We start from the raw sequence: 15,290 nt of genomic DNA, 5'->3' as shown, positions 1-15,290 counted from the left end.
CGATCTGTAATTGAAAAACAAGTCAGAACAAATCTTGAACCAGCAGGCTTTGAACCTGTCAGATTTGTTCCGACTTATTTTTCAATTACAGATCAATCAATCGATCTTATTTACTGGGTGTAAGCTACAAATATGTTTAAATAATTGAAAAGTTCTCCCAGGAAGCATTACATTTTTGTTAAAGTTATAAAGTCTTATTTTAGACATATGATAAATACATTCTTTATGAATTTAGTTGTCAAACAAATTTCGTTAATGGGATGTTCATATTCTCTATCAATAAAAACAATGAGAATAAACAGGCATGACTATAAAGTCTAAAAGGATGGCTCCAAATTATTATAATGTTCTTGCAAGGCATACTTTTTAAAGAATAAACACAATCAAATGTTCATCCCTCCTACATCTTTCTATACACGTAAAAAGTCAAAGATATGCTTTTAAGTAAGCAACATGGATCCAAGACCTAACTTCTCGACATACCAAAAGAGACCAGTGTCACAACTTGGACTCAAAGCCAGTGTAGCATCTCATAAAACCATCATAAATAAAAGCTTGCCGATCTCCCATTGAAACCTGTGTTCATTTCATAAAACAATGTTGGCAAAATTACACTTGGTAGCTTAGCATGATGTAATGGCACGAAAAGATGCGATCGAACACAAAGAGTATAATAGTTAGTGATTTTTGTGAAAATAAGTTTTTTTCAAAAACATATATGATTGAAAGGTTAGGTATAAACATTGAGCCTAATCGAGATAGTACATGTACCGGTATTCACCTGTTCCATACTTAAACGATGTGCTTCTACCGTTATGTGATGAAATCATTATTTCCAACAATCAAGCATTTTGTGTTCTAGACACATCTTGTTCCACTTCACTTTTGCCAAGCTATCTTTGCTGGTTTTATGTGACACTGCCTTGGTTCACCACCTTTACAAACCCTCATTTATTCTATATACTGAGCCATACCTTATTGTCAAAAGATGATGATGACTTCAATTATATGAGAACCATTCATTACTTCTGATGGACTCGTAAAACTTTTCTCAACACGTGTAAGACCCACAAGAGGTCTGCGGAACTTGCTCACCTGAGCAGATGAAAGTAGGGACCTCGCAATAAAGGACCTAGCTCCCATCCCCTTTGCACCAGGAACTGAAGATTTATTAGAACAGTAGGGCAATTTAGGGGTGTTGCTCCAAAGTCCCCTGCAAGGGCAGGTATCCCATTCAAAAAAAATTAGGTTTTCTTCACATAAAAATGGTTCCTACCATGCTTAGCCAGAATCCATACCAACATTTTAGTATGAAATCACATCTACACTTCATGATCCATCAGGAGCAAGTTTAAAGAGATATCCTTGATTTAAATGGAATTTTTTTAAAACCCATGTTTTGACAGTTCTCAAGATTTGTGCATGCACATTGTTAAAAGTTTGTCGTGCTTGCATTGCTGTTTGGATGTTGGATATTGAAGGCTGTTCCCAAGACCCCATGGGGGCATATACCTCATTTGAACAACTTTAGATCTCCCTTTCCTGCAGGTAATTCCTACAAATTTTGATGAGAATTCAGCAATGGATGAGAGTTGAGACATGTTTCTAATTATCTTTACCTTTTTCATTGCCCATCTTGAGAAATACACAAACAATATTTCACACACAAAAAAATTCCAATTGATATATCTGCTTTAAATTTCAAGAAATATTTTTAGTAATTCCCATTAACATGGATTTTAGCAGTTTTAAAGAGAAGGTAGAGTTCTGATAAGAGGTGAAAAATAATTTGTGAGCGTTTACATTGTTATTATGCAAGTGTGGAAGAAAATGTGCCCTGAAAAGTATGGCTCTTCAAATGCCTCATATTCTAATTATGACATGTAACAGCTTAAAAATGAGGACCACATTTTTATGCCAGATGTTTGTGTAGTCCCATATAAATCTTTCTGTATACAGTGCTTGTTACTTTTACCAAGACTGGGCCAAATTTCTCATCATTTTGATGATCCCAGAACCTAACAGTACATACCAATACTTATATGCTATATGATCAACCTTTTCTGATCGATTCCACATCGCTTCTTTCACAAAGCAATCGCATAACCAGAACTCAACTTTATCTTTAACTGCCAACAGCACTGGAAGACTAAGGTAAAATTCCTCATTTTGGAATAGATTCTAGGACAACTATCAAACTTGTGAGTTGAGATAGTATAATTACAATGAGTGACAAGAGTAAATGTTGTTTAATCCCTGGAAGCTGCAGTTTCTCTGCAAAGATGATGTAATGCATCACATACCTCAAACACCTCAATGTTTGATGAAGCACCGTGGAACACTTCTCCCATCAAAAAGGTAAACTTCTGGGATTCTGTGGAAAGGGAACAGATGAAATAAAAGTGGAAAATGCATTGTAGTTCGTAAATGAGGAAGAGGAGCTAGAAAAAAAAAGAAACAAAGAAACAAAGAAGAAAGGAAGACATTTCAAAAATCGGTCCATATGTTTTTATGTTACTCATCCCTAAGGATGCAGCTATATTTCCTCTGAAGTGTTTTAGAGATATATTGACTGCTATGAGAGGTCTGGCTTTTTAATAGGCTCAAGGGCCCACCCAGGCGTGCCTCCGGGTCATGGCAAGATGCAACGCCCCCGAGAGCCAATATAGAAACAGCCAGACCTTGATTAGTAAAGCAGTCGATATGTCTTTAATATACCGGTACCGAATTGACACAAAAAACTACCAAGAATTCTTACCTTATCCTTTTCTTGAGTAAAGATTGGTTAAAACATTACAGAAAATATGAGACACTGTCTGATAATCTTTGCTGGAAAGATGACTGAATATTACAATCATTTGGGAATCGCAGACAAAAAGCACTGCATGGTATCTGCGCTCGCACATAGTAAGTTTTAACATGTAAATCAATGGGATCTCATCAAAATTTAACTATTTTCCCGGTACCCAGAATCTTTAGGGAATCTCACTCATGAAGTATTAACTGTTACTGGCATTGTTCGTTTCTTTACGGGAATGGCTAAAATCACGAATTTAATTTCGAACTTCAAACTTTCAATTAGTGCTGTAGTCAAACGTTTAACCGTCTGGTATCCGACCGCCCATGGCGGATTCCGTTTTCAATTGGACGGTTTTGTTTTCCCGTTTTTAAAAAAAAAAAAAATTTTAATTTATTTATTTATTTATTTTTATTTTCGATTTATGCCCCTCCACCTGGCACTATGCCAGGCAATGTCTCCCAGCTTAGTAATCTGTGTGTTGACTCACCACTCGGAAACTAGAACAACACTCCAATAAGTAAATCTTTGTAATAGATCTTGATATGTAGTTTATTATAATAATTCATCCAATTTTTACACATGGCGTACCACAAGGTTCTATCCTAGGTCCTCTACTGTTTTTAATTTACATTTATGATCTTACACATTCTTCTAAAAACAACATTGTTACTAATTGTTACAAATCGGCGCCTTCAACTGCACCTTGCAGTTAAATAAAAGTCCTTCCTGCTTTTTCACACAGACCCGGCTTACCCGCACCCCAAAAAAAATAAAAAAAAATAAATAAAATTGTTTAACCGAAAACCGTCCGGTTTTGACTGGCGGTTAAACGGAATTGGAGATATCCGTGATGTTACAGCCCTACTTTCAATGACATGTTCCTCTCATTAATTGTTCTTCTATTAAAACAAAATAAATATCAGGGTGGGCTTCCCCCTTTAAAGTAACAACTAAAGAGTATTATTTCTCACACTGGTTCGGACAGTCCCTACACACAAGAAAGACTAATAATACAATTTTATGTCAACGGGGACGTAAGCCAACCTTGCACGACGTCAGCACAATGGTTCTCCTTCATCGTCTATCAGAATTTTGTGTTCATTTGACATCGTCTTGAGCGGCCAGCTGGAGAATCAGCTCCTTCAGCTCACCCCTCTTCCTGGTCACACTGGCCTGGGTGACGGCTCCGGTTAGAGGAGTCCCTTGGAAGTGATGCTTGCAGACATGCTCAGCATTGCAGATCACAAACAAACCACAGTCGTAACCTGTAAAACAAAACATACACTTCATGTCAACCTCTTCTATGTCATGGTCTGCAAATCCCCACCAAGGCTCTGAATGTTTGACGAAAGTTTGGAACAGACAAAAATATATTTACATGTAATCCTGAACCAGAAACATGAATAGTCATTGTAAAGATTATTCCCAAAGAACATTTTTGAAATACAAGAATATAGAAAAAGGACATAATTTGATTGAATGCTTTTACATGACAAATAATAATCTTAATTGCAGAGAATGGGGTAATGAAAATACTTTATTTGAATAACCAATAGATACAATTTCATTTTTGGTATACATAATGCACATTTTCTCCATAGAGCCCAGCCCAATTTCTCTTGGGGTTCATACTCAGCAGGTAAATTAACATACTTTAATTCACTAGAGTGTGAATAGAGGAACTAATTTATAATATTCTTTCACAAACTGAACCAAAACCTGATAAACCTATGATAGGAATCATGTTAAAATGTGTGATGGCATAACTGTTAGATTTAGTGGCCATATGCACTTGGACTCCTGTTAGTTTGAGCCCTATCTACAAACACTCACAATTTTCCTGCTGAGTACACTGCTCTTGGGCAAACATGACGTGGGCTTTCTCCAGACCAACATGAGGTTGCATCTTCATCGCTATCTGCCTTGCTGCATGCTCGTTGAAAGAACCAGATGAGTCGTAGTGTCTGAAAGTACTATCTCTTCTGGAACACACCAGCAAGCTCCTGTACAATGGTAAAGAAAAAAGGTCATAGCTAGTACAGTAGACATAGTTAAATCAATGGAAATCACCCTCGTTGAGCAGTCACATTCATGGGGTACTGAATAGTTCCCTCCTCCAGGGACTGCATGTAGGAGTTCCCTATTCAAAGCTCCATGAAACTGTTCTTTGAGCAAGTGCACATTGGCATGTCACAACCATCTCTCTAAATATACTATAGATGGTAAATGTCAAAGGCAGACTGGTAAAGATTACAAATATCTGATTCTAACAGAATCCTAAACAATTTATGATGAAAGTTTATTGCAAATTACCAGCCCCAAAAAATTAGTAATAAATTTATAAGAACTGGTTTATAATCAACAGATGAGAAAATCAGGTTAATCAGGTTGTGTGTAGAATACAGTCCCACGCATGAAAAAATGTGCTGGCTTGATAACTCATTGATTAGTTTCCAACGTATAATTATATTTCCACATAGGCCTAGTGTGCACATTTCCAAATTCACTGATCAATCCCCTACATATATAATTTGTACATGTAGTTCAATTGTGTGTAGATTTATTAATTTACTATCTGCCTCCTACAAATAATATACAGTCCCAAATATTCATACATGAACATGCTAAGTCACAAACTGGTCTGTCAGTTTGATATTCCATTCTTGGTTTCATGCACCTAGCAAGAAAAATAAAACTCTACTCACCAATGGGATCCACCAACAGACGTGTCAGAGTCATTGTCATTGATGGCTAAAAATACAAGTTGCTTGAAGGCAAGATTTAGAGATTCCAAGAACATCCCAACCTCTGCATCTAAAAGAACAACAATTAATGAAATAATATTTATTAAAAAACATTCACAAAAATATACACTTCAACAAGGTAGATGGAGAGAAAATTTCAAACACTTGCTCTTAAGCCAATGTAGTCTTGAAACGATTCTATATTATTTATGGTCATAATTTACAAGGCAGATTAATCATCAAGAAAGCAAAGTGAAGGATTGTCCTCTGACATTTAAATCATCTTATTTTTCCATTTACAAAATATGAATACTTGTAATTTAAGATGCATATTGAGTGTTTACAATTCACAAACTTCAACATAACTGCATACTTTGAATACTCTGACAAAGGTATATTTTAGGTATGTTACACAAAAACCATTGATATGAAGGTGCACATTATGTTCTAGAGACTTTTAGAATTATTCAAGGCTTCATGAGGAATGTTTGAAAACATGTGCAGATCATTTTTGTTAATACCTTGAGATAACTTGATGAACTGAGCTATATCAGGCCCGATGAACGATACATCATCTGAGAAGTCCTTGAAGAGGTCATATTCAAAGTATCTGCATGAGGAAATTCAACACAAAATGTTTAAAATATTTTCTAATCTCATATAACGTAAGTGTTTAAAGTTGTATATGAACTCAGAATGTACCAGCTTAACCAAATGCATATAGTGACACATACAGACACATCTGGAATACACAAAGCCATTGAACATATGATTTGATATATTGGAATGGTAATTTTGGAAACAATACAAGTAAAAGGCTAAGCTAGCTCGAAGTCCTAATGACATGGACATGGACAGCTACCTACAGTAAGTCATGCCTCTATCATCATCATCTATATTATTATTTTACTATCGATTCATCATGTACAGTAGTACCATTACCACTGTGATATGTATGTTGGGTCTATGCTTAAATTTGGCACACACATGTTGATGCAATCTTGCATCCATGTGTGTTTTAAACTATGTACACACAGACTAGTATGTGTATGTTTTGCTAATTCATGATTTGCAGCATGAAAAGTAAATTGTGAAAGAAAAGCAGAGATCTAGACTATCTTCAAATTCAAAAGACGGTGGAGCCTAGGCCTTACTGAGCAACCATGTACATAGATGCATCACTTAGGTTCAAAATGTGAGCCTAAGTACGAACAAAAAAGGTAAAAACACAACACACAATTAAAATACAACGTATGAACATAGACCTATTTGACAATTCTGCATGCAGACTACCTTAAAGAAATATAAATTTACAAACATCTTTTGTTATATATGGGACCGAGATCAAGATGTGGAAGATCTTGCACACATTACACTCTGTCAAATTCCTGCAGTCATTCACCAAAAACTTACTCGAATGCGAAGGCAATCACTTGGTCATTCAACCATCTTGGACCTTCAAGTAAGGCTAAATCACTACGTCGAAGAAGGCAGTTGTTATAACTTAGAACAGTTGGCCCTGTACTCGCCATTTTGAAAGAGAAGCTCTGCCGTGCCTGCTATGTGTACGTATGGTACACGCTGCGCTGGCACTCGATATCAGGGTTCTCATACAGTAGACAGCGCACTAGCAGACGATGGTCTCGAGGCACTATTGATATTTGGGTATCGCTCTTTATCTCTACGAAAAAAAAATATATGCGGCATTGTTGAATATGAAATCAATTCATATGCAAAGAGGATCTATAATTAATCCGAAAAAGACTTTCATACAATATTTTTAAGACCTAGAAAAATGTACTTTAAATAGTAGGTTTAAAGGGATCGTTATGTTAAATCTGAGATACACGGCCCTACGTGTTATCAGTGTCTGTGATATGATGTAATATTGAAGCCCTAAAAAAAATTGCGCTTCAAAATGATCAAGAAGTGTCTCAAAAAAGTAAAAATCTTTGAGTGACCGGTTTTACCATACTCGTTTTCCCCAATAGACTGTAGTGTTATGAAAACCGTCAGGCGAACGGTTTTCAAAATTTGTAATTCCAATCATAAATATCTTGATAATCAGACAGGCGATCGGCTTGTAAAAGTCACGGGGTTCCTGACTGACCTAAAGGTTTATAATTATCATTGCATCATGAGCTAAATCCAGAATATGTTTTCAGAATCTGAGACAAAGTTACCGGATCCCTTTAAAGGTACTATGTCCCCGGCCCCCCCCCCCCCCCCCCCCCCCCCCACTCAGGTTTCGAAATGACCGCATGCGTGTTGCCAAAATGTCCGGTAAAGGGGTACTTTTCGTGCGACAAAGTCCGGCCCGAGAAATGTAAAAAAAGGGGGTGTATTTGACTTTCACCCGGAGATTTCTTTAAAAAGGGTTTTTTTTTCTTTCATCTCTTTGTAATTAAAAAAGGGGGTTATAAAATATCTTGAAGTTGAACATAGAAAATTTGATGAAATCCCGCGATCAGATTTCAGAAATTCCTGCTAGTTTTGAAAGCTCATTCAGGATTATTTCATTATGAAAATGAAAAACATTGAGTCCCATGCACTCCCGTCCCAGTACGGCGGCAGTACGGACTCCTCAAAATCTGTGTGAGAGAGACGGAAAGAGAGAGATAACAACAGAACGTATAGTCTGTATACGGCGCATCCGCTAGCTGCACGCTATAGCGCTCAGCCGCATGCATATCGGGCTAGGCTCGGCATCAAGCCGGGGCATCAAGATGGGGTATGAGGCTCGGGCCCTGCCAAAATTGTCATGATTGCGACGTCTTTGAGCAGGACCCACAGTCTCCTAGTTGTGGATATTGTGGCTGTCTACCTGTGGCTCACAGGGTGGCACATTCAGGTGAGTAGTTTGCCCTATAGTTTGATCGCAATAGTAACACTTTCAAACTCATTTTCCTACACCCATGAAAATGAATATGTGGGACTTGGATCTAGACAGTTTTGTACTGTAGTGTAGGCTACCCTAGTTCACACACAGCTGCATTACTAATACTATCCTGGCTGTGTATTAAAGGGATCGTTTAACAATGTTAAATCTGAGATGCAAGGCCCTACATGTTATCAGTGTCTGTGATATGGTGTAATATTGAAGCCCTTACCAAAAATTGTGCTTCAAAATGATCAAGAAGAAGAACTTGAAGAAGTGCCAACCAGTAATGACAGCTTATCTGAGATGAGTGGGGGGGGGGGGGGGGGGGGGGTGGGGGGGGGGGGGGGGGGGGGGGGGGGGGGGGGGTGGTGTCTGCATGTCCTGAGATAGGGGGGTACATTGAGCAGTGTTCCGGATTTAGGGGGGTCTCCAAGGCAGGAAAAGCCCGTGAAAAGCCCGCGAAAGGGGGGTTCGGAAATGTTGGCAGTACTCAGATAGGGGGTCTTTTCAAAAAGAGGGTACAAGCATACGCGTACCCTAAATAACACTGAGTGGGGGGGGGGGGGGGGGGGGGGGGGGGGGGGCGGGACTATGTCCCTTTTGCAGCCAACCTCAAATTCTGTAGAACTTTGCAGGAATTATGAATATGTCATGTATGTCCTATCTGTGAAATTTAAACGTTAGCAGTGTCCTCATAATCAAATTATGCAAGGAAACCTGTTTACTTGCTAGAATTCACTGTCAGACACTATTGAGTGACTAACTGGCTTTTTTCCTTCTTTGGTAATAACATACATGAAAAGAGTTGTAAAGGGTACATGAGCATTTGTCTACATCAATAACCCACTTCTTGTGATGGCCAAGATTAAACTGATTGAATCTTTGCGCAGCATAAAACGTATGACCATTCGGTACAATGTCTGAAAATCAAGACTATTACTTTTGGGCTCTATAGCCCTAAAGTCGATTTGACAACTAATAGTTGTTATATTCCCACTTGAAGACATTTTCAAGCCCCATCTTTTTTAGGGAAGTTCTAAATTAGTATTATCTTTCAAATGCAGTTGGAATTTAACTTTTTCATTTTTTTGGCGTGCAAATGGGCCATAGTACCTTTAAGGGAATTTCAGTTTAGAATGTAAAATGAAAAAATTACTTATACATACTAGAAAACATTTGGTTGCATTTACATTTTCAATTAGTAATAAATGGAGAGACCTGTGATAATTCATTTTTTACTTGTGAAAAAGAAGAGTTCTCTGAAGAGATTGTGGTGATTTATTCAATTTATTGGATATTATTAAAAATATAAACTAGGAGGGAATTTACATTGGTGTAAAACTGAGTTTTAAAATAATGTATGAAAGGAGCAGTTAATTAATCACAATATACTTTTAATCAAATATATGATTTTTTTTTAAATAGCGGAACTCAAAATAAACCCCCATATCCTCAAAAAATTAAACAAAGACTGCTGGGAAATGAAGGAGAGGAAAGAAAATAAGCTGAAGAGCACCGTACAATACACCACCTTGGGAAATGGGAAACTTCCATACATAGGAACATAGGGACGACGGGGCGAATACATTTATTTTCGGATGGAAAAAAAGGAGAAAAAACATCAACAAGAATTATGAACATGTACTTTTGCTTTCCTTTTATTATTGCAATTCATGTTTAAGCCAAACTATCAATGTACAGTGCATCCAGTTTTGTTATGAAGACTATGAATAATTTTGTTTAATATGAATGATTTGTAGGCCTACAATATGTATGTGATTTGGGAGAAAATATATAAATATATTGTTTTAATGGTATCGCTAGAGCTAGAGGTGAAGGTGGGGGGGGGGGATAGGCCGAAGGGCCGACCCCTCCCCAATAATACCTGCCGTCGACAAGCCACCAAAAATAATTAATTTGTTGATTACACATTTCTCTAAACAATCAGAAGAAAAAGATAAGAAATAACAACTGATAGGTGCACTTTTATAGCAGGTCACCCCTGAATGAGGGGGGGGGGGGGGGGGGGGGGGGGTCTTTCCCAACATGACTGGCTACGCACCCGGGTCCAGAAATGGCGTAGAAGGTGTCCTTCTTAGCTATACGTCGTCATCGACGTTTTTCTTTAAAAGGTGTGTTTTCAAGCACTGATCGCACAAAAACCAAAAAAACCTTCTTAGCTATACGTCGTCATCGACGTTTTTCTTTAAAAGGTGTGTTTTCAAGCACTGATCGCACAAAAACCAAAAAAGGGGGTGCATTTTCAGGTTCACAGGTTCCGACGTTTACTTAAAAACCATTCAAAGCCGATTTATAACAATTTAGAGGTGTTGAATTTAAAATGTGTGGTACACCTTTTAGGGTCCGTTTTGGAAAATGTGCGATATTTACGCCATTATAGGATCATTACAGAAAAGGTGCGATACGCCAATAGGGTCCATTTAAGAGGTTTGATGGATACGGGTAGGTAGCACTTGTGTATGAGAGTGACCCCGCCCCAACCCTCCTGGCCCCTACATAACAATGACACCGCCTTTGTATTCTAATCTACGGATATTGCATAGAAACATATAAACGTACATGGATATTCAAAATCCTCGCATCCCAGTATAGCTAGTTTCAAGAGCTAATTCTCTGAGAACTTGCAACCACTAAATATGACCCAATCTTAAATTTTGAAGAGCGTCATCACTGGCAGAGGCTGGAACATACACAGTCATTTAATGTGTTCTGTGCGTAATCTTTTTAGGCCTATAAAAGTAAACTTACTGTAGAGTACCCCTTCTGTAACAAACGTTCGTCATCATACAAGGAAAACAAAAATCGTTTCAAATGCGCATGCCTATATCTTCAATCTGTCGCCCTCAGACCTTATCACACTTTCGTTTAGTTAATTGGCTTCTATGTCAATTCTTTCTTTCTTTTCAAGGATGCATGATCGACAATTCTTAATCATACTTTGCTTAATACATACTTGACTTGTATACATAAACGAGACATTTTGCCTATGGCCTGCCGCCACATCTTACGCATAATCATGTTTTTGTAGTTATCTTTTATGGTTAACAGGTTACGACATAAGAGAATTCGGAAAAAGCGAGTTTAAAGATAACACAGAATAAATATACATAAACGAGAAAGTCATTTTGCCTATGGCCAAACGCGAAATTTTACTCATACTTTCAATCATTTTTTGCAATTATCTATTACGGTTTACTGGTTATGGCATAAGAGATTTCACTGAAAGCGATTTAAAGATAACACAGAAACTAAGGTTAAAGAAAAGTAAAGAATAAGAAGATAATAATGGTATGAAGATGATTATGACGATGATGATAGACAGGCGCGGATCTACGGGGGGGGGGTTTAGGGGGTTCAAACCCCCCCCCCCTTGGGCGGCCCAAAAAAAAAAAAAAAAAAAAAAAAAAGAAAGAAAGAAAAAAAGAAAGAAAAAAGAACGCACGCTGGAGAGAAACCCTTTCAAGTGCAAATATTGTGAGAAGATATTCAACTCATCTGGTAACTTAACCAAACACATGATAAAAAGGCTGGATATAACTGTGTATTAAGCTGTTACTTGATTTAAAAAGACGTTATCATGCACTGCTTTTTATGGTCTCCATTGTGTTAATAGATGCCAGGAAAACATCACTTACGGGGTTCAAATATATAAACACCCAAAAAAAATCGGCTCGCCGCTACGCGGCTCGTGGACGATGCTCTGCATCGTCATTATTTTGGTCAACCCCCCCCCCCCCTTAGCAAAAAGCTAGATCCGCCCCTGATAGAGAAAACAATTTCAAATAGCCAGAAGATGGTTAATTATAGTTTATTTCATTTTATTTTATTTTATTTATTTCGGAATCACATTTTCAAACAATGTGACCTTTATACGCTTTTTCATTTAATACATGGATTTTTCGATTAGGGCCTGCAGTACATAAGAATTTAAAGGGAAATAAGCATATTGCTTTTATTGAGTATAGATGCCCTTTGACATTAACAAGTCAGTAGACGTAACTTGATGTTTGCTTTCACTCAAAGTATCTTGCAATTAACTTTGGTTATCTCCTGAATACGACCGTGGAAACCCTGTCACCCTAACCCTCAGCAGATGACAGTATTGCTTCCTCATTTACAACGAACCTCATCGTCTTGGGCACATCCAGAAGCAGGTCTGTGGCATCTGGGATGCAAACGATGTCTGTCTAATTATGAGTATAACCTGAGGCAACCATGTTCTCTGCTCTTCACTTACACATGAGACGGAGAAAATTCTATCGCATCCGGCATCAATTTTTCCTGAAATTATTTTTGGGCATGTTCGGATTGTTCGAAAATGCATTTCTTGTTTTTGATGCGAAGTTGCGTCTCGAATTCGAGCAAAAAATATGCTTGTTCATCTCTATATGGTGTCTCCTGTCTTTTATGATATCCTGAGGACCCATCAACAATAACTTGAAGAAAGAAAGTAACAGGACTCACGGTTCCAGGGGAATACACATACAGTATGAATAATAACTAAGTTACTAAATTAGCGCCCTTGACTTATGACGTCATACTGAACATTCACGTCCTCTCTCTTTGTTCGGAAAGGGTTAAAGTTAAAAGGGGATAATAATTATGTGTTTTCAGCTTTGGCATCAGAATGTATATCGTTCACATGACAGATCTTGAATGGAAATGAACCAGGTAAACCATGAAAACAATAGAATTTAATATTTTTATTTATTATTATTATTAATTATTTATTTAATTTTTAATTTTTATTTTTTTTTATTTTATTTTTTTTTTTTTGGGGGGGGGGGTGCATGGGCACATTTCCTCCATGTAGTTATGACACATGGGTTTTCCTGAGGCCGCCACCACGTTCAAGCTCTAGCCTAAGATGGCGTTCTCCTTCCATTTGGAATGAATTTGTCAACTGTGTCAACTGTGTCAAGTTTTTGAAAGGCATACTTTATTTTTTTAAATATTCATATTATAATATGGTTGTATATGTATTTTTTAATTATATATTATTTTATGTTCTGTTGAAACAATGCAGGAATAAAATCCTACAATCTATGAAACAATCAACCCTAGCATGCATCAACCTAGGTGAAAACACATTTCAGCGGGTTTTATTTGTTCTATTCTCTGACAACTCCTCTTTGCATGTAGGTGCTAACCCGTGTGTCGGTATACTTCACCACGCCTATCATACCTGTCATTCGAGCTTTCTCATCAGGAGCTCGCTCCCGGGCCTGTCGCTTTGATTCGAAATGAAAACGAGCCCAAGCCTGACCCAAATCTCTGCACACATCTCACTCTCTTTCAGAAGAAGGGGGGGGGGTAAAGGTGTGAATGAGAGAGAAAGAGAGAGAGAGAGCGAGAGAGAGAGAGAGAAAGCGAGAGAGAGAGAGAGAGAGAGAGAGAAAGAGGGAGAGATGGGGAGGTCTGAGATAAGACGATCAAAACAACTCGTCGTCTGCATGCAAAAAATATCTTCACAGCTTTAGGCACTGTTTACTTATACGACGCTTACACCGTAACACACTTAATTGAAAACTGTAACATGAAAGGCTATACCTTTTTATCAATTGTAGCAACCGTCTAGATAAACCTCCTTCTCATGCAGACCGTTTCTTGATCAAATATACATTGTATTCTCGTCGCCGATTTCTGCGCTCGAGCTGTTTTTGCAATTCAAGCCTCAAGTGCACAAATTGGTGAAAAAATATGCCAAACCCTTTCGCGATCTTGAAATCTAGAACTGATATGAATCTATATATTTTGGTTTGGAGAGACAACCCTACACCTGTCGCAGGTGGCAGATCTAGTTAGACTCACATATTGACGGTTTTGTTGGGAAGTGACACGCCAGGTCGGTATTCCTAACGGCATTTAACATCACGGGGACATCACCGAGCATTGGATTACAGAGTTTATATCAGTGATGACTTACCTAGATATTGGGACAGGAAACATCGTTTGACCTCTTACTCTACTTGAGGTAAGTTACATCTCCTTTGAAGTTAGATTTTTTTTAAATCGATTCTTGGCTTCCGCAGTTGTCAATGATTTAACAACTGCGAATCACTGGAAGTGTATACTGTTGTTTGCTTATTTCGAGATACATTTATTTTAGACATTGAAGACGATGACGTCAAAATCTTGCTAGAACGCATCGCTATTTCACAATGGCGCCTCCTGAGTCTTGTCGTAAGGTAAAAGGGCAGCTGTTTCGGGAAACGAGTATAACGTGACCATTAATTTGCCAACAAGCTGGTATATAAAGTAAATCCGTATGAAATTGATCTTATATGTGTGACACAGTGGAAATGGAACCATATTATCCAAATAAGGACATGATAGAGTAAATTTTCCATGAGAGAATCATGGATCGGCGTTATTATGTAATCAATTTTAAACTCTGCATAGATTTGTATAAAGGACTCAATTTTTAAATTTGTCGTATAAACCTCATCGGACAGTTTCAAATAAAAGCACGCATGTGTGCGTGTGTGTTTGTGCGTGTGTGTGTTTTTTTATTTGAAAAAAGGGATAATGAAAATGATTGTTTTAATTTTTAGATTGCAAAATGATCTGTGAATGAACTGCCCTATTCAAATAAAATGATCCCCCCGGAATATGCATGTACAAAACCCAGCGAAAGAGAAGGGAAAGGGGTTTGTATGCCGTTTTGGAATTCGTACCATATGCTCCTGTTGAGCGTCATCGTGTTAACAAATAGTATACTGGCGACGCCTAGGTAGAGTCCCCCCCCCCCCCCCATCCCCACGAAAAAAAATGAGTCTCATTGATTTCGTTTACACACGCTTTATCAATTTAAGGGGAAAACTGTGAAGTTAGTCCTTTAGTC

At 37.8% G+C, this 15,290-nt stretch overlaps 1 protein-coding gene across 1 annotated transcript; it reads right to left on the bottom strand.

The window, feature by feature from the left end:
• Window positions 1-2,045: 2,045 nt before the first annotated feature.
• Window positions 2,046-7,137, bottom strand: LOC115918324 (sentrin-specific protease 8-like). Its single transcript, XM_030973512.1, has 6 exons — window positions 6,958-7,137; window positions 6,066-6,154; window positions 5,506-5,614; window positions 4,634-4,803; window positions 3,845-4,065; window positions 2,046-2,374 (listed from the first exon to the last, which is right to left on the bottom strand). Exons 1-5 carry the CDS (start codon window positions 7,074-7,076, stop codon window positions 3,899-3,901), a joined length of 654 nt encoding a protein of 217 aa, XP_030829372.1. The 5' UTR covers window positions 7,077-7,137; the 3' UTR covers window positions 2,046-2,374; window positions 3,845-3,898.
• Window positions 7,138-15,290: the final 8,153 nt, after the last annotated feature.

Source organism: Strongylocentrotus purpuratus, unplaced genomic scaffold (assembly GCF_000002235.5).
Source record: "Strongylocentrotus purpuratus isolate Spur 01 unplaced genomic scaffold, Spur_5.0 spur5_scaffold_6, whole genome shotgun sequence".
In the NCBI taxonomy this organism is placed as follows: Eukaryota; Metazoa; Echinodermata; class Echinoidea; order Camarodonta; family Strongylocentrotidae; genus Strongylocentrotus; species Strongylocentrotus purpuratus.
This window is presented reverse-complemented; position numbering and strand designations above follow the sequence as displayed.